General features: G+C 34.0%; 2 protein-coding genes across 3 annotated transcripts; one reads left to right on the top strand and one right to left on the bottom strand.

Moving 5' to 3' along the window:
• Positions 1 to 2,576: 2,576 nt before the first annotated feature.
• LOC147391692 (Tetratricopeptide repeat (TPR)-like superfamily protein) lies at positions 2,577 to 18,360 on the top strand. Its single transcript, XM_086459098.1, has 2 exons — positions 2,577 to 4,144; positions 14,925 to 18,360. Exons 1-2 carry the CDS (start codon positions 3,404 to 3,406, stop codon positions 17,691 to 17,693), a joined length of 3,510 nt encoding a protein of 1,169 aa, XP_086315224.1. The 5' UTR covers positions 2,577 to 3,403; the 3' UTR covers positions 17,694 to 18,360.
• Positions 7,300 to 10,647, bottom strand: LOC147391693 (Restriction endonuclease, type II-like superfamily protein). Of its 2 annotated transcripts, XM_086459644.1 has the most exons (4): positions 10,458 to 10,647; positions 10,310 to 10,398; positions 8,686 to 9,852; positions 7,300 to 7,667 (listed from the first exon to the last, which is right to left on the bottom strand). In XM_086459644.1, the coding sequence occupies exons 2-3, from the start codon at positions 10,357 to 10,359 to the stop codon at positions 8,826 to 8,828; spliced, it is 1,077 nt and encodes a 358-aa protein (XP_086315770.1). In that variant the 5' UTR covers positions 10,360 to 10,398; positions 10,458 to 10,647; the 3' UTR covers positions 7,300 to 7,667; positions 8,686 to 8,825. The 2 variants fall into 2 exon arrangements, with proteins under 2 accessions (XP_086315770.1, XP_086315769.1); XM_086459643.1 differs by having other exon boundaries at positions 10,310 to 10,647.
• Positions 18,361 to 27,184: the final 8,824 nt, after the last annotated feature.

Below are 27,184 nucleotides of genomic sequence, written 5' to 3'. Positions count from 1 at the left end.
TTTAGAAAAGCCCTTGAAAATGGCTTCTTCTTCCTTCTTAAATCCTTTCCGACGGAATGGACTCTCTAAAACTTGATTGAGATGCCAAAAATCCAATTGTTTTAGAATGAAAATGATGAGTTCGAACGGTTAAGACATTTAATCGTGAGAAATGTGGAGAGAGGTCCAAATCTATTAAGAAAAGTTACTAAATGAACTATTAAGAGACCGCTCAAAACTTAGGGACTATTTAGAAAAATGTCCCTTCGCCAAGGTCCTTTAAGTAATTTTTTTTATAAAAAATAATCATTGAAATAAATCAACAAAAATACATTTAAATGTTCAAAATTAAGAGTATATCATTCTCCAATCGTCGTTTACCGTAAAAAGTTGTCAAAAATGATCGCAATTGCCATTTGAAAACCTAATTATGTGACGAAGATGCTAAAAGGTAATTAGGGTATTTCAAGAACATTACAACGTGAGATGAGGTCGAGTGACTATTAAGAAAAGAAAAGTTTACTAAGTGGACTATTAAGATATTACGCAAACTTAGGGACTATTTAGAAAGAAGTCCCTTCACTAGGTCCTTTAAGTAATTTTCCCCCAAAAATTATCCAATTGATGATTTGAAGCCATTGGCTTGGAATCAACATTTTTTTTTTCCACACAAACATTACGAATCATGACTTTTTCACCCTAATTTCTTAAATTATTTATCACACCCCAATTACAGATTAAAATACACTCTTCAAACATTACAAAAGTTTGACTCAAATTATAACATTATAACTTTCCTTGGCTGTTTACAATTATGATTAGGCTCGTATAAAATCCAAAACCAAAAAAAATGGAAATCTAGTTTTAAAAAAAAAAAAAAAGACTTTCTATTGTCACCCCAAATTTTACTTATTCTCAATCATTCTCTTATTTTCTTTATTTTTAATTAGTGTGTATTAAGTAAAAGTTGGGGTGCCAATAGTAGCTCTCTATAGGAATCTGCTAGACTCATTTATTTATTTTTTGTGACATTGATGTTTTAGTAAACCAAAAATTATATAATTGAAAATTTTAAAGGCAAATGCAAGCAATTTCTCAATAAAGAGATCTGACCCAACCATACTATCAAAAGGATCCCGATTAACTTTCTAAACCCATTTATGAAATAAAGTTGGATGATTTAGACGTACCCACCTAACTTTTGGCTATTATTACATGTCCTTTGACCTTTGTTTTATCTAACCGATCAATAGAAAATGACCTCATTTTCAACTTTAGTCAAAAGACGTTGATTTTTCTTTCTAAAACCATGCCATCTTTAATTTCTTGGATAAAATTTGTTAACTCTCATCGTCAGCATTAAGATTCAACGTTAAGTCTTAAAGTAAGAAACAATTTTAAAAATAGAAGATGATGAAATTTTGGGTAGAATAATAGAGACAGGATGGAAATTGTGAATTAAAGACAACGTTGAATATATTACATTAATATATTGTATAGGTTGAAGAGTAGGAAGTTGACAGATTTTTACCAATAAAAGAAAAAATAAAAAAGATAGCAGATTTTTGGGAAATTTTTTTAATAATTAAGGGTTTTTTACTAGAAAAGACTGAGGTCAAGAAAGCATGTCATTAGCTTAAAAAACACACGATCTCAAATATTCATCAATATGGAAGATTATGTCTAAATCACCCAATTAAATTTTAGCATTATTGCCCAAACTAAAAAGCTATCAAGATGCTATCATAGCCTTGTTATCATGAAACATAATGGGAAAATTACTTAAAGGTCCCTGATGGAGGGTTTTCTTTTTTAATAGTCCTTGAATTCTGGGTAGTAACTCGATAGTCCATTTAGTAAACTTTTTTCCTTCTTCTTAATAGTCTCTCGTTAGTCTTTATTGTCGAGCTCACCTCTTTTTATTTATTGTCGAGGTCAACATTTTTATTGTCTAACTCACCATTTATTATCGTCGAGCACACCGATTTTTATTGTTGAGTTCAACAATTTTTGCTGTTGACCTTGATAATTTTTAAAATTGTTGAACTTGACTCTATAAAATCCACCTGTTTTTGTTTTTTTGTTGAGATTTTTCAACTGAAATACATGAAAAGATCAATTAAAAACTTGACATAATGACTTGTCTAAATGATTTCAAACTAAAGAACCATCCTTGATAATTTCATCCAAAAAAGAAGTAAAATTTTGAAAAAACCCTAGTTTTCTACATACATCTACAAAATACTTGAAAATAACTTTTCTTTCTTCTCAAATCTTTAATGTCAAAATGAAGTCTCCTAAACTCGATTGGGAGGTCCAAAATCCAAATTTTTTGGATGAAAATGATGAATGATGAATTTGAATGGTTATGACACATTCAGCATTTCAATCATGTGAAATGTGAAGAATAAGGTTTAGGGACTGACTAGAAAGAAAAGTTTTGCTAAATAGACTATTAAGAGAAGCCTTAACATCTTACATTTATTTAAAGAAATAAAACAACCAACAAATACTCGTTCTTCCAAGTTTTAAAATAGAAAACTAATTTCTGTAATGAAATCTAAAATTTGGAAGAAAAATAATATAGGAAGTTTTAATGCATCCAGATTTTTTGTTATCAACTGTTGTTAAGGTTTAACTATTAATTGAAGTCTCCTATAACCAACAAATCATTTCTCCACCATGGCATCCAACTTTGTCTTAATGCTTATAGTCATCCTCACTTACCTCTATCCTCACTTACCTCTTCAACTTCCATTTCACCATTGTTCATGTTTGTCATGGGTTCCATGTTGATTTGATACATAGAGATTCTCCAATCTCCCCTTTCTTCAATCCCGCTGAAACTAATTATAACCGATTGGAGAACGTTGATCATCGGTCTATGGCTTGTGTGAATCGTCTCAAGCTATCATCTTCATCGTCAACTTCAACAGAACAAATTCAATCCAATGTGTACCCATTTGATTTTGAGTATTTAATGAGAATCTCTGTTGGAACTCCTCCTGGTCAAATATACGCAAAGAATTTCCAATCAATTTTGGGATCCAATTGTGATACCAACGAAAATGGTCCACCTCCTAGGCCAATCAGACACGAAAATGAATAACCGAAAATCAATTTTGGGACCCAATTGTGATACCAAGAAACCATCCCTTCTTCAATCTCCAAATCTTTATCTTCTGCAACAAATCTTCAAAAACTCAACCAAATCCACTCTCTTATTATCACTTCTGGACTCCACCAATCCGACTTCTTCTCTGGTAAACTTATAAGCAAGTACGCTCATTTCCGAGACACCACCGCTTCTTGATCTGTTTTTCGTCAATTTTCAAACTCAAACAACGTGTTTCTATGGAATTCGATCATAAGAGCACTTACCTAGAATGGAATTTTCACTGAAGCTCTTGAATTCTATCTCGAAATGCTGAAATTGAAGGTTCGGCTCGATAATTTCACCTTTCCTTCGATTTTTAATGCTTGTGCTGGTTTATCCGATATTGAGATGGGTGTAACTGTTCATGATTGTGTTTTGGAGTTGGGTTTTGGCTTAGATTTGTTTATTGGAAACTCTTTGATCGATATGTATGTGAGATTTGGGTGTTTGAATGAAGCCATAAAAGTGTTTGATGAAATGCCTCACAGAGATGTTGTTTCTTGGAATAGTTTGATTTCGGGTTATAGTGCAAATGAGGAGTGGGTTCAAGCTTTAAAAATTTATTACCAATCAAGAATTCTTGGTGTGATTTCGGATTCTTATACGTTGTCCAGCGTTTTACCTGCGTGTGGAAATATGGTTGCTATTGAAGAAGGTCGGACAATTCATGGGATTGTCTATAAGATTGGAGTGGAGAAGGATAGATTAGTAAACAATGGGCTTCTCTCTGTGTACTTTAAATTCGAGATTTTAACGGATGCTCGAAGAATCTTTGATGAGATGGGAGAGAGAGACGCTGTTTCATGGAACATCATTTTCGGGTCTGATTGGCCTAGGAGGTGGACCATTTTCATTGATATCACAATTGGGGTCCCAAAATTGATTGGAAATTCTTTACGTATATTTGAACAGGAGGAGTTCCAACAGAGATTCCCATTAAATACTCAAAATCAGATGGGTACACATTGGATTGAATTTGTTCTGTTGAAGTTGACGATGAAGATGATAGCTTGAAACGATTCACACGAGCCATAGACCGATGATCAACGTTCTCCAATCGGTTATAATTAGTTTCAGCGGGATTGAAGAAAGGGGAGATTGGAGAATCTCTATGTATCAAATCAACATGGAACCCATGACAAACATGAACAATGGTGAAATGGAAGTTGCAGAGGTAAGTGAGGATGACTATAAGCATTAAGACAAAGTTGGATGCCATGGTGGAGAAATGATTTGTTGGTTACAAGAGACTTCAATTTATAGTTAAACCTTAACAACAGTTGATAACAAAAAATCTGAATGCATTAAAATATGTCTTTGTTAGATAGGATAATTTTATTAGGTGTCATCTTCTTTATTTTCTTTCTAAAATTTTTTTTTTTAAAGGATTAAGAGTTTTGGTTACATGTCATGTTCTTTTGTTAGTTAAAAAGAGTTTGTTACTTTTGTCATCTGTTGTGTAAGCTTTAATTTATGGTGCAAGTTGGTTTTAAATATTAATTTATGGATCTTCCATGTGTGTGTCAAATTTGTGTCATGTGAAATGTTGTTAGTTAATAAAACGTCATGGGCAATTGAAAGTAATTAAACTCACCACTCAAAACTAGAATTTTTTCTATTATTCTCTATTCTTGGTGAAAGGAGGTTGGGATTCATTGCCAACTTAAACGAAAATGCTTACCTTTATAAAGGTAAAACTGCATTTTTTTCAATCATCTTCCAGTAAATAATTAAGAGATATACTATTGGCACACCAACTTTTACTAATGCCACACCAATTCCTCCGTAAATCATTATAGAATTGCACAAAGTTGGTGTGGCGTTAGTAGAAGTTGGTGTGGCAATAGTAACTCTCATAATTAATTACACTTGATATATTTTTCATTGGGCGGGGCTAGGTGCTATAACCCCTATTCCAGCCTGGGTTTCAAGCACTTGAGAATGGGCTGTCAATGGATCGGATCAGACCCAAAATCAATTTGTTTTAATCCAATAATTGGATCCAGCTCAATGATATTAGTTCTATTAAGGTCCCAATCAAATGATGTGTCTGAATATTTATGTTATATATTTAGATTTAAATGATGTAAATTATATTTATATGTTGTGTTTTGGGCGGCTGGCAAAGGTGGATTAATGGGCCGATCGGCCCAATACAGAAAATCTAGGTGCATTAAAATTTGTTGGATGAGATTATTTTGTTAGCTGTGGTGTTCTTTCTTTTCTTAGTAAAAAGATTTTTTTTTTTTTTTTTAAAATTATTTTATAAGTGAAGAGTTTTTGTTACATGTAATGTTCTTTTGTCAATTAAAAGAGTTTGTTTTTTGTCATATATCACATTAGTTTTTTCTTCCAAAGTTTAGCTTTCATTATAGGAATTCGTTTTCTTTATATGTTTTTAAAATTTGGAAGAAAGTTTCTTCTGTGGGTTGTCATATTTCTTTACAGAAATGTAATATATTTAAGATTTTTCTTCCCAATTTTAGTTGTGGTTAGCTCTTTTATTTGTCCATATTTTTAAATTTTATCGAGTTGACTCGAAACTAGATTGAGTAGATTTGACTTAATTATATTTCAAATTGTCCTATTTCTCCAACCTCAAAAATATATTCTACCTTGTTTTCAATTCATGATTTTCATCATCTCTGTTTTTCTATTCAAAATTCCATTATTTTCTATTTTAAAAATCATTTCTTATTTTTGAGATTTGATGTAGAATCTTTATGTTGAAAATGACTTGCATTGCGTTTGGATAGAGCTTCTTCTGGACGACTTCTGCTCCTATAGGGAACTAGCAAAAATTTAGAGAGGTTTTTCTCTTGTGTGAAAAGATTTTTTGCTCTTTATTGAGAATCTCCAAAAATCAGCTCTTGCGCAAAAAGATTTTTTTGCTCTTGCACGAAGAGATTAGACTTCTACTCTTGCATGGAGAGGTGTATCCACACAAGGCCTTGGTTTCAAGAAGTAAAATCAAGGTCTTTTTTACTAAGATTGAAAACAAGGTCATTCAGGTCATTTTCTATTAATCCATTAGATAAAACCAAGGTTAAAGGACTTGTCATTAATTTGAAAACTAAGGGGGGCGAGGGTATCTAAAATATTCATCAAAACGTTGCCAGTATGTCTAAATCATACCAGCTTAATATCACAAATGGGTTTCATTTGTGATCCCTAAAAGTGTGAAATCCAAAAATAAAAATGACACTATCATATAATGAAATTTTTTATGTTTCTCTTTGATCCCAATTGAAACCAAAATATGTCAGATAAAAATATATTCCGAGATGACACAAAACTTAAGCACGTTTGTACGCAACAGTTTCTTTGGGCATAAGTGAAAATTAAGGGTTTGTTTGTTACGGCTTTTTTCGATGTTTGTTAGTAATGATTTCTGCTTCACCAGCTTTTGCGGAAAGCCCAAAACTGTGTTTATGAGAAGCTTTGCTAGGACTGCTTTCACGGACAACCCATTATGAGAAGCCAAAACCAAAAAACATATGGGAACGAAATGACAATTTCAACCTTCATTCTTCTTAACTCATAGATTAAACAATAGAATCAATTCAACCTCTATATACTATTTCTACGTCAACTTCTGTAAGAAACAAGATTCTCCTGAACGCAACTTCCCAAACTCTGAGCTTTTGCTTCTCCTAGACACAGATTTCTTAAATAGAAGCTGGAATCTATAACAAACAGACCCTAAGATTTTCCAAGAATACAGCTACCTCGCCAAATGCATAGAACCATTAAAAGTAAAACATGCAACCTTTCAGAGGATGTATAATCGACAAACCCAAAACCATCTAAGCCAGACAAAGAAATTAGCTCTTACAGTGACAATAATAACAACAACAATTAAACCATATGATTCAACGTGATTTAAACATCGGAGATCTTCCAAAAACCCTCATCGAAGGCGGGTATCTAAGTCAGCAATCCATTCGATGTTAGTAGCTCGGAGTCGATTTCACTTCTTCCATTGCCATACTATATAATTCAACCCTTCTCTACTTATATCAATGTAACTGATGATCCACCTGTCTGTCAGGGCTAATGTTCATCAAATTAGATAGTCAAATATCAATGGGAAAGTGTCCCAACCGCCAAATATAGGAACAGATCAGGTAAACTGCTTAATGAATATGAATGTTCACATAAGGTTTACAACCGATGGAAACTTCATTCTTCCATTTTTAATATATGGTTGATATACATTATTTTACAAGATGGGGCAGACAATCCAGGTAGCTCAAATGGGTCAAAAATAAATAAAACAAATGTTATACATTTCAAACAACACCAGATGCAACATTAGCCGATATTCAGAGCCATACATGTAAACAATATGATACGATCTACAAGTTCTAAGATTGACACAAGTCCAAAACTTTGCTAACCCATGAATAAATAAACCAATAAAAGATATGAATTAAAACGGAGTAGAATAGCATTTACACTTTTCAACCTCTCGAGTAGGTTCTGTCTTCGAGTGTGTTTATGTATGTCCCTACTCCATTCTTCTAATAGTCTGCAAAATAAGAATCCAACTTTTAGTTCGGCTAAACAGGGAATAGAAAAGAAAAGAAATACGTGGAAAAAAACGTAGAACTGATTCAACTATTCAGAGTAATGATTAAAACTTGCATGAGACCTTTCAATAAGTAATCTGGCTTTCTTAGACATTAAGAAAATAGGATCCACTAGGTTGTATGAGAAAGCCAACTGAATATTGAAGACTAAAAAGCAAATCACAGCATAGGCTTTTTAATCTCAAGAAACTTGATTGAGTAATTAACTGAATTTTTGTCAATTGGAACTTGGGATGTGATTTTAGTGTGTAAAAATTCAAAAATTGTACTTTTTATAATTGATACTAGAAATTGAATATGCAAAGTTTTGCAAAATTTCTCTCTTTGAGAGGGTGAGGGAATTTGTGCAAGTTGAATGTTCCAAAAGAGAAAGAGAAAGAGAAAGAGCTAAATGAATATGGATTGAAACAGTCAGGGCACATGAAAACACTTGGATTAACAGAAGACATTACTTTAGAGAGAATAAAATGGAAGAACAAAGACTCTTTAAGAAGGTCAATCCTTGAGAGTGAAGCTTTATCCCAAAAATTTGGGGAAAAAGTGAAAAAAAATACAAATACAAAAATAAAAATAAAAGACACTATTGAAAATTTTGAGTTCCCATATGAAAGTAATAGGTACAAGATGACGTGTATACCCTCCACCCCGATCTAGATGTGACATACACATGACACAAATGCGAATGGACTGGAACCCAACATTAATGGATAGAACATCTGACATAGAATTTTCTTTTTTCCAACTTTCCAAAGAACTGCAATATCATGTATTTAGAACAATAGAATCATCGTAATTTCAAGGGGGGGGGGGGGATTCTCCTTGGTGGGACCTCGCCCTTCTACATGTGTAGACCTTGTACGTCATCAGGACAGAGGTTTGACAAGTCGGAAGGCCTGACTCATGTACATTAGAAAGAAAAACAAACGATAGGCATATTTCAATAAACATGAGGCTTACATGTACAATTCTTTCTTCTTCTAAGCTTAAGAAAGACACCCATTCTGTCTTGCGCTCTACTGCTCACATCTGTTTTTCAAAGTTGAGCATCTCTGCTTCAAATCTGTTACCTGCTTCCCTCTATAACTCAACTAAAAAGTTTAAACCTCCATGTCTGCATCTCTCCTTCTCAACCAATCCCTTGTCATCCAAATTCTTGATTCCTCACTTTGACCGAATCCCACCTCGGGAAAATCCCAAGATGCCCGAATATGCAATTTCCCATTTATTTCTCGCATTAATAGCTTGGAATCATCAACCAAGTATTTGCTTCTATAAACTATGGCGCTGCAGAATTCATGTCTAGGTTCGGGCTTAAGTGGTCTCAACTGAGTGAGCGGATTTGTGATCGGTGACTCGAGACTCAACTCCTTCGCAGGCTGAACATGCTTCCACCAAAAATCAGATAAAGCTATTTTCATCATCTCCCAGTATTCCCGGTCTCTATATAATCTGAATAAACTACTCCCATTAATAGTCCAACAATAGAAATCCATCCAATCTCTGTCCAATATCTCCATTAATCCTTGAGCCTGCGGGATGCAATAAAGAGGGATTCGTGACCATGGGTAAGACCTTGTCTTATCTCCATCAAAAAATGGGCACTTAATCTCCAACACCCCACGTGAAGGCAACCCATAAACGACTTGGTCAACCACTCCGTCCGGTGAACATGCAAGCCAATTATCTTCAGGATTTGTATTACCGTAGAGCTGAAATTCGGGAAAAGAGACGGTGTTTCCCGTTATTAGCTTATACCTTTCAAGTGCTTCCTCTTCCTTGATATTGTTCCAAACGGTCGCCAGGTTTCCGGTGAAAGGCTCAATTGCCCCAAGCTTTTCTAACCAAAGTTGAACCCTTCGACGAGGCCAAAATCCAATTGCACCACCAAAAGTGCTTGCAGTAAGTTTATTCTTTCTCTGCTCTTGCCAGTTTTTGAACCAATGTTGTAGGCAACTAGATTGAAGAACTGAACTTGTTTCCGTGGTTGAAACTTTGTGTGAACGACCAAAATGACGGGAATCTCTTTTAAATGGGCGATGGGCACTACGAGTAGTATATGAGTTGTGGGTCTTTTGATACGTTGGTGGTCGAACAATGGAAGCTAAACAAAATATAACTCCTTCGCTGATAAGGGGGAAAAACATTTTTAATTAACAAAATAAAGAGATAAATTATTGTTGTAATACAATGTACAAGAACCTTAAACTCAAAAGAAAAAAAAAAAAAAAAAGATTTGAAGTCTGTTTAGTAGCCACTTTTGCCTTCAAAACATAACTTTATGGAGTTTTGGGTGTAAAAAATTTATTTTCTAGGCACAAAAATGAAGATCCAAACAAACCCTTAAGTGGCATAAAAACAGATAATAGAAACAAGTCCTTAGCTGATGAATTGTGGTTGTAAGAATATGGAACTATTAGGCGGCCATATTTGTATACAAATATAAAAATATTTTTTTCTGAAGAAAAATAGCATCCAAACAGACCCTTCAGTTATCTAAGAAGAATAGTTCAGAGATTCAAAGTCGAATATCAGATTAATAATTGGATTAGAAATGCTGAAAGAAATTCAAGGATAAGCTCACCTTAACAAGAATTCTCTGCAATTGAAACTTTGGGGGACACGTATGAACATCAAGAAAAACCAGGGCTTTTCATAGGAAATCCTAATTCTAGTGCTCTAAACCCTAACTTGGATGAATCAAATGAGTCAACAAAACAGGGTTCAATTCTTAAACCCTAGCAGTTCCCTTCCTCTTCCGCTCAATCTTCAAGTGGGGTTTAGTGGGTACTAATCGGTTCGAATATAGGTACATCCGAAACCGAAAATAATATAATATCCGAATCCGACGGATATTTTAAAACCATAATCGAATTCAAATCCGAAGCCAACCCCTAAATTTTTCACTCTTCCCTCACCTCTGCAGACATCTCTCTTTGCTTCCGTCTTCTAGTTGTAGGGTTGTAATTGTAAGAGTGTGGGAAATGATATTGTACAAAGCTGCGTATCATAAATCATGATACACGTAATACATTATATGCGTCCCACATTTTAGCTGACAACTAACCCCTCATCGAGGCTAACAAAATTCAACTTTTATACCGTTGAGGCTCTCCATCAAACATATTTCCTATAGATTATTAGATTAAGCCTTCTAACCATTAGTGCAATTTTTCTTAGATACACCAAAATTATTCAACATAACTAATTTTTTGGGAAAATTACTTAATGATCCCTGAAAGGCTTTCTTTCCAATCAGGCCTTGATTTTTACGGGTTAACTAAATAGTTCACATTAGGGGTGCAACTTGGTTTGGTTTGAATTTAAATTGGAATCGAATCAATATAGGTCGGTTCCACTAAATAAGAATCAGAATCGAATCAACTTTCATTGGAACCAACCCAACCCAAACCGAATTAAAGTCGGTTTGGTTTGATCTAATTCTACGAATTGCCAATATTTTATAAATTTTAAGTAATACTTTTTTAATGAAAAAACAAACATAAAATTTCAGACAATCAATCACAAATCTATCCATAAAAAGTCATTAGTTTATTCATAAAAAAAACACTAATCTATGTCTAACTTCTAAAATTATTCATAATAATTATTATTTACATATATATTTATTTATTGCATAGGGGTTCAGTTTTCGATTTGATTCGATTCTATACAAGCTTGATCTGAGAATTGAATCAAATTGATAGATTATCCATTTTCGTAAATCCGAACCAAACCGCAACTTGTTTCTAACCAAACCACCCCAAAGCTATTAGTTTGGTTCAGTTCTAGGTTTGAACCAGTCCAAGTTGCACCCTAGTTCACATAGTAAATCCTTCTTTTCTAATCTGTCCCTGGACCTCACTCTAGACTTTACTCACGATTGAAAGGTCAAAATTGCCTTAACCATTCAAACTCACCATTTCGTCCAGAAAGATTAGATTTTTGACATCATGGTCGAGTTTTCAAGATTCTATTCCAATGAAAAGGATTTGAGAAAGAAGAAAAAATCATTTTCAAGCATTTTTAGGACGTATGTAAAAAACTAGGGTTTTTTAATTGTTTTGCTCCGTTTGTTAATGAAAATCAATCAAGGATTGTTTTTTTGGTCTGGAATCATCTACACAAGTCATTATGTCAAGTTTTAAGTCGATCTCGATGTATTTTAGTTGGAAAAACTTGAAAAAATGAAAATAAGTGGGTTTTACGACAAAAGTGGTGAGCTCGACAATAATTAAAACCGATAAGCTCGACAAAAATAAAACTGGCGAGGTCAATAGTAATTATTGGTGATCTCAACAATTCTTTTTTTAAATGTCGAACTCAATAATAATTATTGGTGAGAAAAATTGTCGACCTCAACAAATTTTATTTTTTTAAATGTAAAAATCGACATAAAAATATTGAACTCAAAAATAAAGATTGTTGACCTCAATGCTGTAAAACCCACCCATTTTCGTTTTTTAGAATTTTTTCAACTAAAATACATGGAAAGATCGACTTAAAACTTGACATAACGACTTGTGTACATGATTTCAAATCAAAATAATCATCCTTAATCGATATTTATCCAAATATTAAATGAAAGAATTGAAAAATCCTAGGTTTTCTACATACATCTTCAAAATGACTGAAAACCCCTTGAAAATGGATTCTTCTTCCTTCTCAATTTTTTTCATTAGAATGGAGTCTCCAAAACTCGATTAAGATTTCGAAAATCCAATCTTTTTGGACAAAAATGGTGAGTTTGAATGGTTAGTGCAATTTCAACATTTCAATCATGAGAAATGTTTATAGTTTGGTTCAAGGACTGATTAAAGAAGAGGGATTTACTAAATAGACTATTTAGCTAACCCCTCAAAGTCAAAGACTAATCAAAAAGAAAACCTTCCGTCATGAACCATTAAATAATTTTTCCTAAAAAAAAAAATTCTATTTTGAAATTTCGTTTATATAAAAATATTTGAGGAGAGCTTTTGAATAAGAAGCTTGTACAAATAATTCCCAAATGTGTTACTTATTATAGTAAATTAGAAGGTGGCATGTGCCAACGCACATATTTCAAAAGGATTTATTTGTAATTTAAAATATCAATTAAAGGGTTTTTGAAGAATACATAGTAAAAAAATATACTTTTGTAATTTATGTTGCAATTTTCTTAATTTTTTTACCAAAACGACTCTGATTATATTAAAATTAAATATAAACCAAGGGCATTTATGACTACTCAAAATTTGGTGTTGAACCCCTTTACTTCACCTTCTCTCATTATAATAGTAAAGATAAGGACTAATTTCTCTTGGCAAAATAAATGAAATTGTATTATATGAACTTATCATTGTAGCATTTGCTGAAATTTTATCATATTTAAATAGTTTAAACTAAACATGGAACTCATAAATCAAGTCTCTATTACTCTTGGCCAAAACTTGATTTTGGGGTGTATGTTGTCAACGTAGGTGGGTCTTTTTTACCACTAGAGGAGGGTTTGGGAGGTGTTGGCAGTTGTGACTGGGTGTGAAAATCCTTAATATGTCATCTTCCATGAGTTGCAAGATATTCTTCATGGGCTCAGGCTAGCTTTGGCTAAGGGCTTCACTAGAATCTTGGTTCAATCTGACTCCAAGCTGGCTATCAAAGTGTTAAATGATAGATGGAGTTCCCCGTGGAAAGTTCTTCATTTGGTTTTGTCAATCAAGAACATTTTGTCGAGTTTCCAGAAAATTTCGTTTATTCATGTCTTCAGGATAACCAACAAGGCGGCAAATTTTCTTGCCTCTTCTCTTGGTACTGTGAGTTTCTCTTATTTCTCTGGATCAAAGATGTCTCCTCTTCCTGAGGTTGTAGCTGGTTTGGGTCTGCCTTTACCCTGTTGACATTACAAAAAGAAAAAAAGAGTTTCTCTTCGTTGTCAAACTTAAGGAAAGTGAATAAACTTTTTATTAGAAGATGATAGGTAATATTTCTCTCGTTTTGTTTTTGTTTTTTTTTTTTTTCCTTTTCTTTTAAAGTAAATAATAATAAATTTTATTTTTTCTAAAAGAAAGAAAAAAAAGAAAAAAGTAAAAAAACATCAATCTCAAGAATGAGATAAGGGGTGGGAGGTTGAAGATGATGAGTTTGGCCCTTGGGATTAAACCCAAGAAATGTCATTTGTATAATCCTTTATATTTTCCCAAAATTTCAGGTGATAATCATCCCCCCTATTTTTGTTGAATATTCTATGTTTTGAAACTAAAGAAGCAATAGAGAGAGTGAGAGAGAGCGTGTGTGTGTGTGATGGAGGCAATTCACCATCTATCTCGTTCTCTGTCTCGCTTTAGTGTAGGTAAAAGAGTGACAGATCTCTTAATTTGGTTTGAAATTGAAGAGAGATGTTACCTACCTAGACTATCATTGAGGAAGATTGTTAAAAAATTGTTATCGCATGCAACTAAGGGTTGGTTCATCCTTCCAAACCCTAAGAAGGATGATGGATAAGATGAGAGTAAAGAGATAAGATGAAGGATTTTTCAAAGTTGATAAAAAAAAATACATGTTATTATTATTATTATTATATAGTAGTATTATTATTTTTATTATTATATCAAATTGGATATTATCGGATCAAATACACCACTATCCGAATTTGTATCCGATAAGCATTCAAATTTTTATCAAAATGATCCCAATTATATTAAATTTAAATTTTAAGGTGGGGGCATTTTTGAAATCTAAATTTTGATTTTGAATCACTTTATACTCTGTCTTCTCTCATTATAATAGCAATAAAGATTTTCAAAACTAACCAACGTGATCTAGAGACTTGTGATTGTAATTTCTAATTTGTTAACCAAAATGACTCCGATTATACTAACTTTAAATGTTAAGGTGGGGTGTATGTTTGGAATCTAAATTTTGGTGTTGACTTCTCTCATTATATAGTAAAGAAGAGAAGACCAAGGAGGAGGGATGTATCTCAAATATTCATCAAAATATAGGGATCTATGTGACTATGTATATATTCAAATCCACCCTTTAATTTTTTGTGAGTATGTGCTCCAAATGGCTGCACAAAAATTCCTCATCTTTATATTAATTTTCCACTTGGCAAGCAAAGGACCCCAGAAGATATTTTCAAAACAACTCCCGAAAGTGGAGAATCTTCACTCATTTTCCACTGGGCGCGGAACTCATGTTCACCCTTCTCTGTAAACTAGAATCAGAGCAAACTTTGGTTCCAAAAGCTGGATCTCCTGGTACGTTTACGCGGCAAAAAAATATGTCTCCTACATTCCTCCAAAATCTCTTTAAAATACTCCACAGTTCGCTATTTTTGCCAACAAAAACAAGAAACCATCCCTTCTTCAATCTCCAAATCTCTGTCTTCTGCAACAAATCTTCAAAAACTCAACCAAATCCACTCTCTTATTATCACTTCTGGACTCCACCAATCCGACTTCTTCTCTGGTAAACTTATAAGCAAGTACGCTCAATTCCGAGACACCACCGCTTCTCGATCTGTTTTTCGTCAATTTTCAAACTCAAACAACGTGTTTCTATGGAATTCGATCATAAGAGCACTTACCCAGAACGGAATTTTCACCGACGCTCTTGAATTCTATCTCGAAATGCTGAAATTGAAGGTTCGACCCGATAATTTCACTTTTCCTTCGATTTTTAATGCTTGTGCTGGTTTATCCGATATTGAGATGGGTAGAACTGTTCATGATTGCGTTTTGGAGATGGGTTTTGGCTCAGATTTGTTTATTGGAAACTCTTTGATTGATATGTATGCAAGATTTGGGAGTTTGAATGAAGCCATAAAAGTGTTTGATGAAATGCCTCATAGAGATGTTGTTTCTTGGAATAGTTTGATTTCGGGTTGTACTGCAAATGAGGAATGGGTTCAAGCTTTAGAAATTTATTACCAATCAAGAATACTTGGTGTGATTCCGGATTCTTTCACATTGTCGAGCGTTTTACCTGCATGTGGAAGTCTGGTTGCTATTCAAGAAGGTCGGATAATTCACGGGATTGTCTATAAGATTGGAGTGGAGAGGGATAGATTAGTAAACAATGGGCTTCTCTCTATGTACTTTAAATTCGAGATTTTAACAGATGCTCGAAGAATCTTTGATGAGATGGGAGAGAGAGACACTGTTTCATGGAACATCATGATTTGTGGGTACTCACAATTAGGTGTGTTTGCTGATGCAATTAAGCTGTTTCAAGAGATGGTTATTAGATTTAAACCAGATCTCTTAACAATCACATCTGTTCTTCGTGCTTGTATTCATATGGAAACCTTGGAATGGGGAAGATATGTTCATGAATATATGACAAAAAATGGGTATGAATGTGATACTATGGCAAGCAACATTCTCATAACTATGTATGCCAAGTTTGGTGATTTACAAGCTTCAAAGGAAGTATTTTATGGAATGAAGTGTCGAGATTCTGTCTCATGGAATTCTCTGATCAATGGTTATATCCAAAGGGGATGTTATGATGAAGGAATGGAGCTTTTTAAGATGATGAATAAGGGAGAATCGAAACCCGATTCCGTCACTCATGTAATGCTTCTATCTTTGTGTACTAAATTAGTAGACTTTATACAAGGGAAGGTACTCCATTGTAATGTAACTAAAGTGGGATTCATTTCGAATCTTACCGTGGGCAATGCTCTAATCGATATGTATGCAAAATGTGGTAGCTTAGAGGATGCATTAAAAGAGTTTGAAGAGATGAAAACCCGAGACGTAGTAACATGGAATACCATTGTCGCTGGATGTGTTCAGTCCGGTGATTGTAATCTAGGATTGAAAATGATTAGTCGGATGTGGAGTGGCGGTCTGACACCGGATGTGGCAACCATGTTGGGGATCTTGCCTGCATGTTCCTTCTTGGCAACGAAACGACAAGGGAAAGAGATTCATGGTTGCATTCTTAAATTTGGGTTTGAATCTGACGTGCCAATAGGTAACGCACTAATTGAAATGTACTCCAAATGTGGCAGTATAGATAATGCAATCTGTGTATTTGACCACATGGAAGCGAAAGATGTAGTGACGTGGACTTCATTGATATCTTCCTATGGGATGTATGGTCAAGGAAAGAAAGCTTTGATAGCTTTCGCGGAGATGAAGGCAATGGGTACTCTTCCCGACCATATTGCCTTTGTTGCTGTTATTTATGCGTGTAGCCATTCGGGTTTGGTAGAAGAGGGTTTGGAATGTTTCAACCAAATGAAGAAAAACTACAACTTAGAGCCTAGGATTGAACATTATGCTTGTGTAGCCGATCTTCTATCTCGGTCTGGTCTCTTAACCGAAGCAGAGGAGTTCATCCTTGCAATGCCATTGAATCCTGATGCAAGTATATGGGGAGCTTTACTTAGTGCATGTCGAGTAACTGGTGGGATCCACATCGTAGAACGTGTTTCAAAACAAATTCTAGAAATGAATTCGGATGATAGTGGCTATTATGTTCTTGTTTCGAATGTATATGCAGCTTTAGGGAAGTGGGATCAAGTAGGGAAGATACGAAAATCGATGAAAACTAAAGGACTTAAAAAGGAGATGGGATGCAGTTGGATTGAGATTCGAAACAAGGTTTACGTGTTTGGAACGGGTGATAAGTTCATCGAACAATCTGAAGAGGTTTATCGGTTATTAGAAAGACTTGCGGGTTTGATGGCTAAGGAAGGATATGTTGCCGATAAGAAATTTGTTCTGCATGATGTTGAGGATGACGAGAAGAGAGAGATGCTTTGCAAGCATAGTGAGAGGCTTGCTATAGCATTTGGATTGTTAAATACAAATCCCGGTACCCGATTGCAGATAATGAAGAATCTTCGGGTATGTGGAGATTGCCATACTGTGACAAAGTACATTTCAAAGATTGTGCAAAGGGAATTCTTAATTAGAGATGCAAATCGCTTTCACTTAGTCAAGAATGGCGCCTGTAGTTGCGGTGATTATTGGTGATAATCGGTTTCTTTCCCTTAAACACATGTTTGGAAGGACCAAAGGTGTTCCAAACCTTGATATAGTGCTCTACATGGATGCCACATTTGACTATGGGAGATCTAATTGGCTTTGCATTAATGTTAATTTTTCATTTGATTAAGTTGGATTGGGTATTTATTTTATTGGAAAAGTAGCGCTCGGATGTGAGTTGAAAGTTCTCAAAAGGTGAGGACGGTTAAAAATAGAGTCGTGTTGGAGTGACCTCAAGCTTGTAGACCTCATATCGCACGTCATGATGTGAAAATGGATAGGAAGCATAGATGCTTTTTCACTCGTATCGCAATGAAAATCATCTATGGTTCCCATACACTTTCATGTCAGGATGTGCAACGTGAGGCACAATCTTGAGGTAACTCTATCATTAGTCTTAAATTAATGTGGTTTGAGATGCATAAGTTGATTCATGTCAAGGACTCCCAATATTTTTTGTGATCAAGAATAAATTTCTTCATTGATTTCAAAGACTATGTTGGGTACAGATTATATGTTGAAATGTCACATTAACAACTGTAATCACCTTTAAAATGGACTTTTTACAAATTGTCTTTTAAGGGCATTCTTGTCATTTCATCTCATTTGGAAAAAGAAGGGGGGAAATTGCTTCATGGACCTGATATAGGGATTTCTTTCTAAATAACCATAACTTTTGAGTGATAACTTAACACCCAATGAATAAACTTTTGAATCCCTCATCTTAACAAAAAGCTTTTTAAACTACCCAAAAGACACTTCTGACATATTTTATCTCCAAGTTTTCAACTGCGATTGTGAGCCATTTTGACGATTTTTAACAAAAAGTGATGAACAAAAAAAGATATATTCATAATTTTGAAAATTTAGATGTAACTTTCAATCTATTTCAACAATTTAAGAAAGATATATTCATAATTTTGAAGATTTAGATGTAATTTTCAATCTATTTTAACAATTTGTGACGATGAATGAAGAACAACATGATTTTTAAAATTTAGATATAGTTTTTTGATTAAATATTATTACATACGTACAATTTGATATTTTGTGATAATCTATTCAATAGCGGCATTCATCGTTTTTTGATTTTTAAAGCAACAAGCTTGTCACTAGACTTTAAAACCAACAAACTCACCCCTAGATAAATTTTCAAAAAATACCTTAGTGGGACAAATACTTTAATTTATATTGAAGTTGGTTAATTTTAATCGAAAGATCAAATCTGGTTAGTGGGACAAATTGGTAATCCTTAAGAAACTTTTTTTCCAAACATGTTATCAAATTCCTCTATCCAATATTCGGACAGTATATTCTAGGGCATTTTAGAAATACTCTCTTGTAAAATTGATGATATTATATTTACCTCCCTTGATTGTAAGTCAACCTTGCGTTTTCTTGATGATTTAAAAGTAAAATTTTGAATTTTTTTTAAAAAAATATTCTTTAAATACTTAAATTACTAAATCAAAATTTGGAGGATATTAAAATTTCACTGTTAAATTATCAATAAAAAAAATAAGAATCTTGACTATAGGTCAGGATGGAAACCTACACTTGCATTTTGTAAGGGGTTAAACCTCATATTACCATTTTTACAGTGCTGTGTTTCTAAAATACCCTATATTCTACCATCCAAACAACCACCTAACCTATTATTAAAAGGGCCCACAGTCTAATAGTAGTATAGTACAGACTACAGATAAGAATTAGCCTAAAATATGAACAGAGACAGTGTGGAAAGAAACATTAAAAAGGGCCTTTGAAGTTTGAAGAAGAAAGACAAAAGGAAGAGTTGGGAGATGACGAGAGGAAAGCAGAAGATCGATGCGCAGAAACGAAATGCAGAGAAGAATCAGAAACAAAAGGGATCTCAGTTTGAAGCCAGAGCTGTTGCTCTCAAAACCAGCTGCCCAATCTGCAAGGTTTCGTTTTCAAACTCTAGAAATCTTCCATTCTCGTCTTCGTCTCTGATTCTCTCTCTTTTGATGCCATGTTTTTTTCTCTTAAACGGAAACAGTAACATCTCAACTTCAATAATTTACATCGAAATATTGAAGAAATAACATTTTTTTAAATCTATTTTGAGGGGAATTTCGATTGCAGGATTTGTCCCATAACGAAGCGAGAGATAAGTTCACATAAGAACCTGTATTATTCTCGAAAAGAGATATTTTTAGAGGATATGTGTAGATCACCAAGAATTTGTTTCGCCTGAGAGATATTTTACAAACCCTAGACTGAGATTATCAGTCACACTTGACTACTTGTAAAATAACCATCAAGTTTGAAATTTTCCCATGGATTCTTATTTTATCCTGCAGATTTATTTATTTATTTTGTAATTTTTTGGTTTAATTAAGTCTTTAATGCATATATATTGTTATTGTATTTGTAGTTTTATACTTGTTTTCATCTAGGTTGGGTGAACATAGATGATCTTGTCATTCAAAACTAGTTTTTATATTATAATGGAAGAGTACGCAGTGAAACATGTTTAGTCAGACACATTATTCAATTGTCGGTTCACGTTTATGGTGATGTAGGATATTTAGAGGAAATAAGGGTTTTCTAAGGTTTAGGGTTAGGGTTTCCCAAGATTAAGTTTAAAGAGCTACTAAAAGGCTTAAAGAAAGAGGTTATAATTCTCCAAAAAATCTGAAATAGATATTTTGTTGTTTAAAAATGTAAAAGAGGCAATAAAAAAGGTTTCTGGGTTTTGGGTATGTTGAAGTAAGAATAGGTGAAAAAGAATAATAGGGGAGAATAAGAGGAATAGATAAATTTCTTTCTTTATTATTATTTGTAAGATTTCATTAAAGGAAAGAGAGGATGAGAAATCCTCCAAAAGTATGAACTAATATATAAAAGAAAGTCAAGGCAATAGAACAAAAGCAATGCAAAACAGATCACCCCACAAGACTGGGATGCAACTAAGAACACATAACATTCCAATTTCACACCGATAGTATCCTAGGAATCATACCTAGGGCTTTTTGATGCTTTACACATCCAAGAGAGGGTTTGAGAAAAATAATAATGGTGGAGAATAAGAAGAAGAGATAAATCTATTGGTATTGTTGAGTGTTGTGTTATCCACTTCCTCTCCCGGGTGTCACGTGTTAACGTATCGTTCCCTAGTTTGACCCGTGACCCTCTTATACTCATAGTTGTGTCTGTGCTTTCCCCATCAGATCGATCTTTTGGGGGTAAATGGTTGTCAACATGGTATCAAAGCACTAGGTTCGTATAGGTCACGGGTTTGAGTCTCCTCAAAAGAATTTTCCACCCTTATGGATGAGGGGAGAGTTGTGTTATCCACCTCCGCTCTCGGGTGTCACGTGTCGTGCCCCAGTACAACCCACGACCCTCTTATATTCATAGTGGTCTTTTGGGGTAAATGGTTGTCAACAGGTATCACACTAATATTGTCTTAAGAACCACATGTAGGGTTTCTTGAAATTTACACATCCAAGAGAAAAGGAGTAAACTACACTTTTTTTATTCATCAAATATACTAACAAAACACAAAATGAGACTTACATAATGTCCCATAACTCTACTTATCAAATAAATAAATAATGTCCCATAACTCAATAGTCAATCCTAGCCATTGCCTAGTAAAAAAAATGGAAACGACTAAAGAACCCCTAATGCATATACAAGAAAATAAAACAAAATAGTAGTTAAATCTCTCAGCTAATACAATTGCTACTATTTGCAATACCTAAACTAGCCATGTGGATCCTCCATAAATTGAAGAAGATCCCATGTGGGATCCACTTCATTATCATTTAATTGTTTAAACTCTTATTATGTCTCTTGTAAATATTAAAGGGTTGTGGTTGATCCTTGTCATACAGTCGATTATTCTTTATAGATAACAACCCCAATTAAATTTTCAATATGGAAGACTATGTCTAAATAACGATCTCAAAAATTCATCAATAGATAACGATCTCAAATATTCATCAATATGGAAGACTATGTCTAAATCACCCAATTAAATTTTAGCATTATTGCCCAAACTAAAAAGCTATCATGATGCTATCATAGCCCTGTTATCATGAAACATAATGGGAAAATTACTTAAAGGTCCCTGACGGAGGGTTTTCTTTTTTAATAGTCCTTGAATTCTAGGTAGTAACTCGATAGTCCATTTAGTAAACTTTTTTTCTTCTTCTTAATAGTCCCTCGTTAGTCTTTATTGTCGAGCTCACCACTTTTTATTTATTGTCGAGGTCAACATTTTTATTGTCGAACTCACCACTTATTCTTGTCGAGCACACTGATTTTTATTGTTGAGTTCAACAGTTTTTGCTGTTGACCTTGATAATTTTTAAAATTGTTGAACTTGACTCTGTAAAATCCACCCGTTTTTGTTTTTTTGTTGACATTTTTCGACTGAAATACATGAAAAGATCAATTAAAAACTTGACATAATGACTTGTCTAAATGATTTCAAACTAAAAGAACCATTCTTGATCGATTTTCATCCAAAAAAGAAACAAAATTTTGAAAAGACCTTAGTTTTCTACATGCATATACAAAATACTTGAAAATAACTTTTTCTTCCTTCTCAAATCTTTAATGTCAAAATGAAGTCTCCTAAACTCGATTGGGAGGTCCAAAATCCAATTTTTTTGGATGAAAATGATGAGTTTGAATGGTTAGGACACATTTAGGATTTCAATCATGTGAAATGTGAGGAGTGAGGTTTAAGGATTGATTAGAAAGAAAAGTTTTGCTAAATAGACTATTAAGAGAAGTCTTAATATCTTACATTTATTTAAAGAAATAAAACAACCAACAAATACTCTTTCTTCCAAGTTCTAAAAATAGAAAACTAATTTCTGTAATGAAATCTAAAATTTGGAAGAAAAATAATATAGGAAGTTTTATTTATATATTTTGATTGATGACAAGTAACAAACTCTTTTTAATTGACAAAAGAACGTGACATGTAACCAAAACTCTTAATCCTTTCGAAAAAAGAGCTTTCTAGAAATAAAATAAAGAAGATGACATTATCCCATCTAATAAAGACATATTTTAATACATCCAGATTTTTTGTTATCAACTGTTGTTAAGATTTAACTATAAATTGAAGTCTCTTATAACCAACAAATCAGTTATCTACCATGGCATCCAACTTTGTCTTAATGCTTATAGTCATCTTCAATTACCTCTGCAACTTCCATTTCACCATTGTTCATGTTTGTCATGGGTTCCATGTTGATTTGATACATAGAGATTCTCCAATCTCCCCTTTCTTCAATCCCGCTGAAACTAATTATAACCGATTGGAGAACGTTGATCATTGGTCTATGGCTCGTGTGAATCGTCTCAAGCTATCATCTTCATCGTCAACTTCAACAGAACAAATTCAATTTAATGTGTACCCATCTGATTTTGAGTATTTAATGGGAATCTCTGTTGGAACTCCTCCTGTTCAAATATACGCAAAGAATTTCCAATCAATTTTGGGACCCAATTGTGATACCAACGAAAAGGGTCCACCTCCTAGGCCAATCAGACCCGAAAATGATGTTCCATGAAACAGTGTCTCTCTCTCCCATCTCATCAAAGATTCTTCAAGCATTTGTTAAAATCTCGAATTTAAAGTACACAAAGAGAAGCCCATTGTTTACTAATCTATCCTTCTCCACGCCAATCTTATAGACAATCCCATGAATTGTCCAACCTTCTTTAATGGCAACTAGATTTCCACACGTAGGTAAAACGCTGGACAACGTATAAGAATCCGGAATCATACCAAGAATTCTTGATTGGTAATAAATTTTTAAAGCTTGAACCCACTCCTCATTTGCACTGTAACCCGAAATCAAACTATTCCAAGAAACAACATCTCTATGAGGCATTTCATCAAACACTTTTATGGCTTCATTCAAACTCCCAAATCTTGCATACATATCAATCAAAGAGTTTCCAATAAACAAATCTGAGCCAAAACCCATCTCCAAAACGCAATCATGAACAGTTCTACCCATCTCAATATCTGATAAACCAGCACAAGCATTAAAAATCGAAAGAAAAGTGAAATTATCGGGTCGAACCTTCAATTTCAGCATTTCGAGATAGAATTCAAGAGCGTCGGTGAAAATTCCGTTCTGGGTAAGTGCTCTTATGATCGAATTCCATAGAAACACGTTGTTTGAGTTTGAAAATTGACGAAAAACAGATCGAGAAGCGGTGGTGTCTCGGAAATGAGCGTACTTGCTTATAAGTTTACCAGAGAAGAAGTCGGATTGGTGGAGTTCAGCAGTGATAATAAGAGAGTGGATTCGGTTGAGTTTTTGAAGATTTGTTGTAGAAGATAAAGATTTGGAGATTGAAGAAGGGATGGTTTTTTGGTATCACAATTGGGTCCCAAAATTGATTTTTGGTTATTTATTTTCGGGTCTGATTGGCCTAGGAGGTGGACCCTTTTCGTTGGTATTACAATTGGGTCCCAAAATTGATTGGAAATTCTTTGCGTATATTTGAACAAGAGGAGTTCCAACAGAGATTCCCATTAAATACTCAAAATCAGATGGGTACACATTGGATTGAATTTGTTCTGTTGAAGTTGACGATGAAGATGATAGCTTGAGACATTTCACACGAGCCATAGACCGATGATCAACGTTCTCCAATCGGTCATAATTAGTTTCAGCGGGGTTGAAAAAAGGAGAGATTGAAGAATCTCTATGTATCAAATCAACATAGAACCCATGACAAACATGAACAGTGGTGAAATGGAAATTGCTGAGGTAAGTGAGAATGGCTATAAGCATTAAGACGGAGTTAGATGCCATGGTAGAGAAATGATTTGTTGGTTATAGGAGACTTCAATTTATAGTTAAATCTTAACAACAGTTGATAACAAAAAATCTGGATGCATTAAAATGTCTTTATTAGATGGGATAATGTCATTTTCTTTATTTTATTTCTAGAAAGCTCTTTTTTCGAAAGGATTAAGAGTTTTGGTTACATGTCATGTTCACGTTTATGGTGATGTAGGATATTTAGAAAGCTCTTTAGTCAGACACATTATTCAATTGTCGGTTCACGTTTATGGTGATGTAGGATATTTAGAGGAAATAAGGGTTTTCTAAGGTTTAGGGTTAGGGTTTCCCAAGATTAAGTTTAAAGAGCTACTAAAAAGCTTAAAGAAAGAGGTTATAATTCTCCAAAAAATCTGAAATAGATATTTTGTTGTTTAAAAATGTAAAAGAGGCAATAAAAAAGGTTTCTGGGTTTTGGGTATGTTGAAGTAAGAATAGGTGAAAAAGAATAATAGTGGAGAATAAGAGGAATAGATAAATTTCTTTCTTTATTATTATTATTATTATTTGTAAGATTTCATTAAAGGAAAGAGAGGATGAGAAATCCTCCGAAAGTACGAACTAATAAATAAAAGAAAGTCAAGGCAATAGAACAAAAGCAATGCAAAACAGACCACCCCACAAGACTGGGATGCAACTAAGAACACAGAACATCCCAATTTCACACCGATAGTATCCTAGGAATCATACCTAGGGCTTTTTGATGCTTTACACATCCAATAGAGGGTTTGAGAAAAATAATAATGGTGGAGAATAAGAAGAAGAGATAAATCTATTGGTACTGTTGAGTGTTGTGTTATCCACTTCCGCTCCCGGGTGTTACGTGTTCACGTATCGAGCCCTAGTTTGACCCGTGACCCTCTTATACTTATAGTTGTGCTTGCACTTTCCCCATCAAATCGATCTTTTGGGGGTAAATGGTTGTCAACATGGTATCAAAACACTAGGTTCGTATAGGTCACAGGTTTAAGTCTTCTCAAAAGAATTTTCCACCCCTTATGGATGAGGGGAGTGTTGTGTTATCCGCCTCCGCTCTCGGGTGTCACGTATCGTTCCCCAGTATGACCCACGACCCTCTTATATTCATAGTCCTTCCCCATCATAGTGGTCTTTTGGGGTAAATGGTTGTCAACAGGTATCACACTAATATTGTCTTAAGAACCACTTGTAGGGTTTCTTGAAATTTTGCACATCCAAGAGAAAAAGAGTAAACTGCACTTTTTTTATTCATCAAATATACTAACAAAACACAAAGTGAGACTTACATAATGTCCCATAACTCTACTTATCAAATAAATAAATAATGTCCCATAAATCAATAGTCAATCCTAGCCATTGCCCAATAAAAAAAAATGGAAACGACTAAAGAACCCCTAATGCATATACAAGAAAATAAAACAAAAATAGTAGTTAAATCTCTTAGGTAATACAACTGCCTACTATTTGCAATACCTAAACTAGCCATGTGTATCCTCCATAAATTAAAGATCCCATGTGTGATCCACTTCATTATCATTTAATTGTTTAAACTCTTATTTTGTCTCTTGTAAATATTAAAGGGTTGTGGTTGATCCTTGTCATACGGTTGATTATTTTTTATAGATAACAGCCCCAGTTTGGAGAATGCAAGTTGAATTTTCTAAATTAGCTAGAAGACGACAAAAAGAACATGGATTGAGGTGGTGGGAGAAGATATGAACACACTTGAACTTATGAAATATATGGTTTTAGACAAAATTTCAGTGTGGAACATACTTCCTTCAGCAATCCCCAATTTGTGGGATACAATTTTGATGAAGATGATCTTTTAACAAAATGGTATTGTCGTATTGATGCTTTAAGCTCCCAAGTAAACTCATATGATGGCATGTAGTGGTGAAACTCAACTACTAGGATTGCTTCAGGTGTACATTATTGAGACTGCATGCAAGTTATTTGATGAGATACAGCAGAAAAATCTTTGTGATTTAGAACCATATGAAATCTGGGTATGTTTGAAGTCAAAGGATTGATGAAGCATTTAAGATATTTTATGTCATACCTAGTAGATATGTAATATCATAGCTAGCTTAGCTAAGTGGTAAGACATGTGTAGTGTTGTTCCCAAGTCCTAGGTCCACCCCCTTGAGCCCAACTTCATTTGCTAACCACTAACCATGTACCTATAAAATAAAAACATCATTGTTGGCTAGGTATAAAATATATGGAAGGTTACAAGAAGCTCGAGATTTGTTTGATAAGAAGATGCCTAAAAGAAACGTTATTCGTTGGAATTTGATAATATTTGGGTGTGTTAATAATGGACAAATAGAGATAGCACTAGAATTGTTTAAAGTCATGCTACGTAGAAACCCTATGTCAAGGAAAATCATGTTTGAAGAGTATTTTCAGTATGAACTTGTAAGTGAAGCACAAGAGTTATTTGGTAAGCGTGTGTGCATCACTTCCATGGTTATGTTCAAATAGGATAACCTTAATTGTGGGTAGGACGACTCAATTCAAGTTGAGGTTGATAGCGAAAAAAAATAAATGAGGCCCTTTTCTTGGAACTTCCAACATAGGATCTCAAGTTTTTTTTTTTTTTTTTTTTGAACTTCCACCATGGGAAAGGTTGACCTTTTAATAATTATT

Source organism: Akebia trifoliata, chromosome 11 (genome assembly GCF_017979445.1).
Source record: "Akebia trifoliata isolate Shusen 1 chromosome 11, ASM1797944v1, whole genome shotgun sequence".
Lineage (NCBI taxonomy): Eukaryota > Viridiplantae > Streptophyta > Magnoliopsida > Ranunculales > Lardizabalaceae > Akebia > Akebia trifoliata.
The sequence above is the reverse complement of the archived record's forward strand: the minus strand, read 5'-3'. Positions and strand labels throughout refer to the sequence as shown.

Coding starts and splice junctions, on each gene's coding strand:
- LOC147391692 (XM_086459098.1), top strand. CDS start 3,404: ATGCTGAAATTGAAGGTTCGGCTCGATAATTTCACCTTTCCTTCGATT. Junction 4,145..14,924: donor AGTTGACGATGAAGATGATA/GCTTGAAACGAT, acceptor TCTGTAAACTAG/AATCAGAGCAAACTTTGGTT.
- LOC147391693 (XM_086459643.1), bottom strand. CDS start 10,359: ATGTTCATACGTGTCCCCCAAAGTTTCAATTGCAGAGAATTCTTGTTA. Junction 9,853..10,309: donor TGCAGAGAATTCTTGTTAAG/GTGAGCTTATCC, acceptor CCCCCTTATCAG/CGAAGGAGTTATATTTTGTT.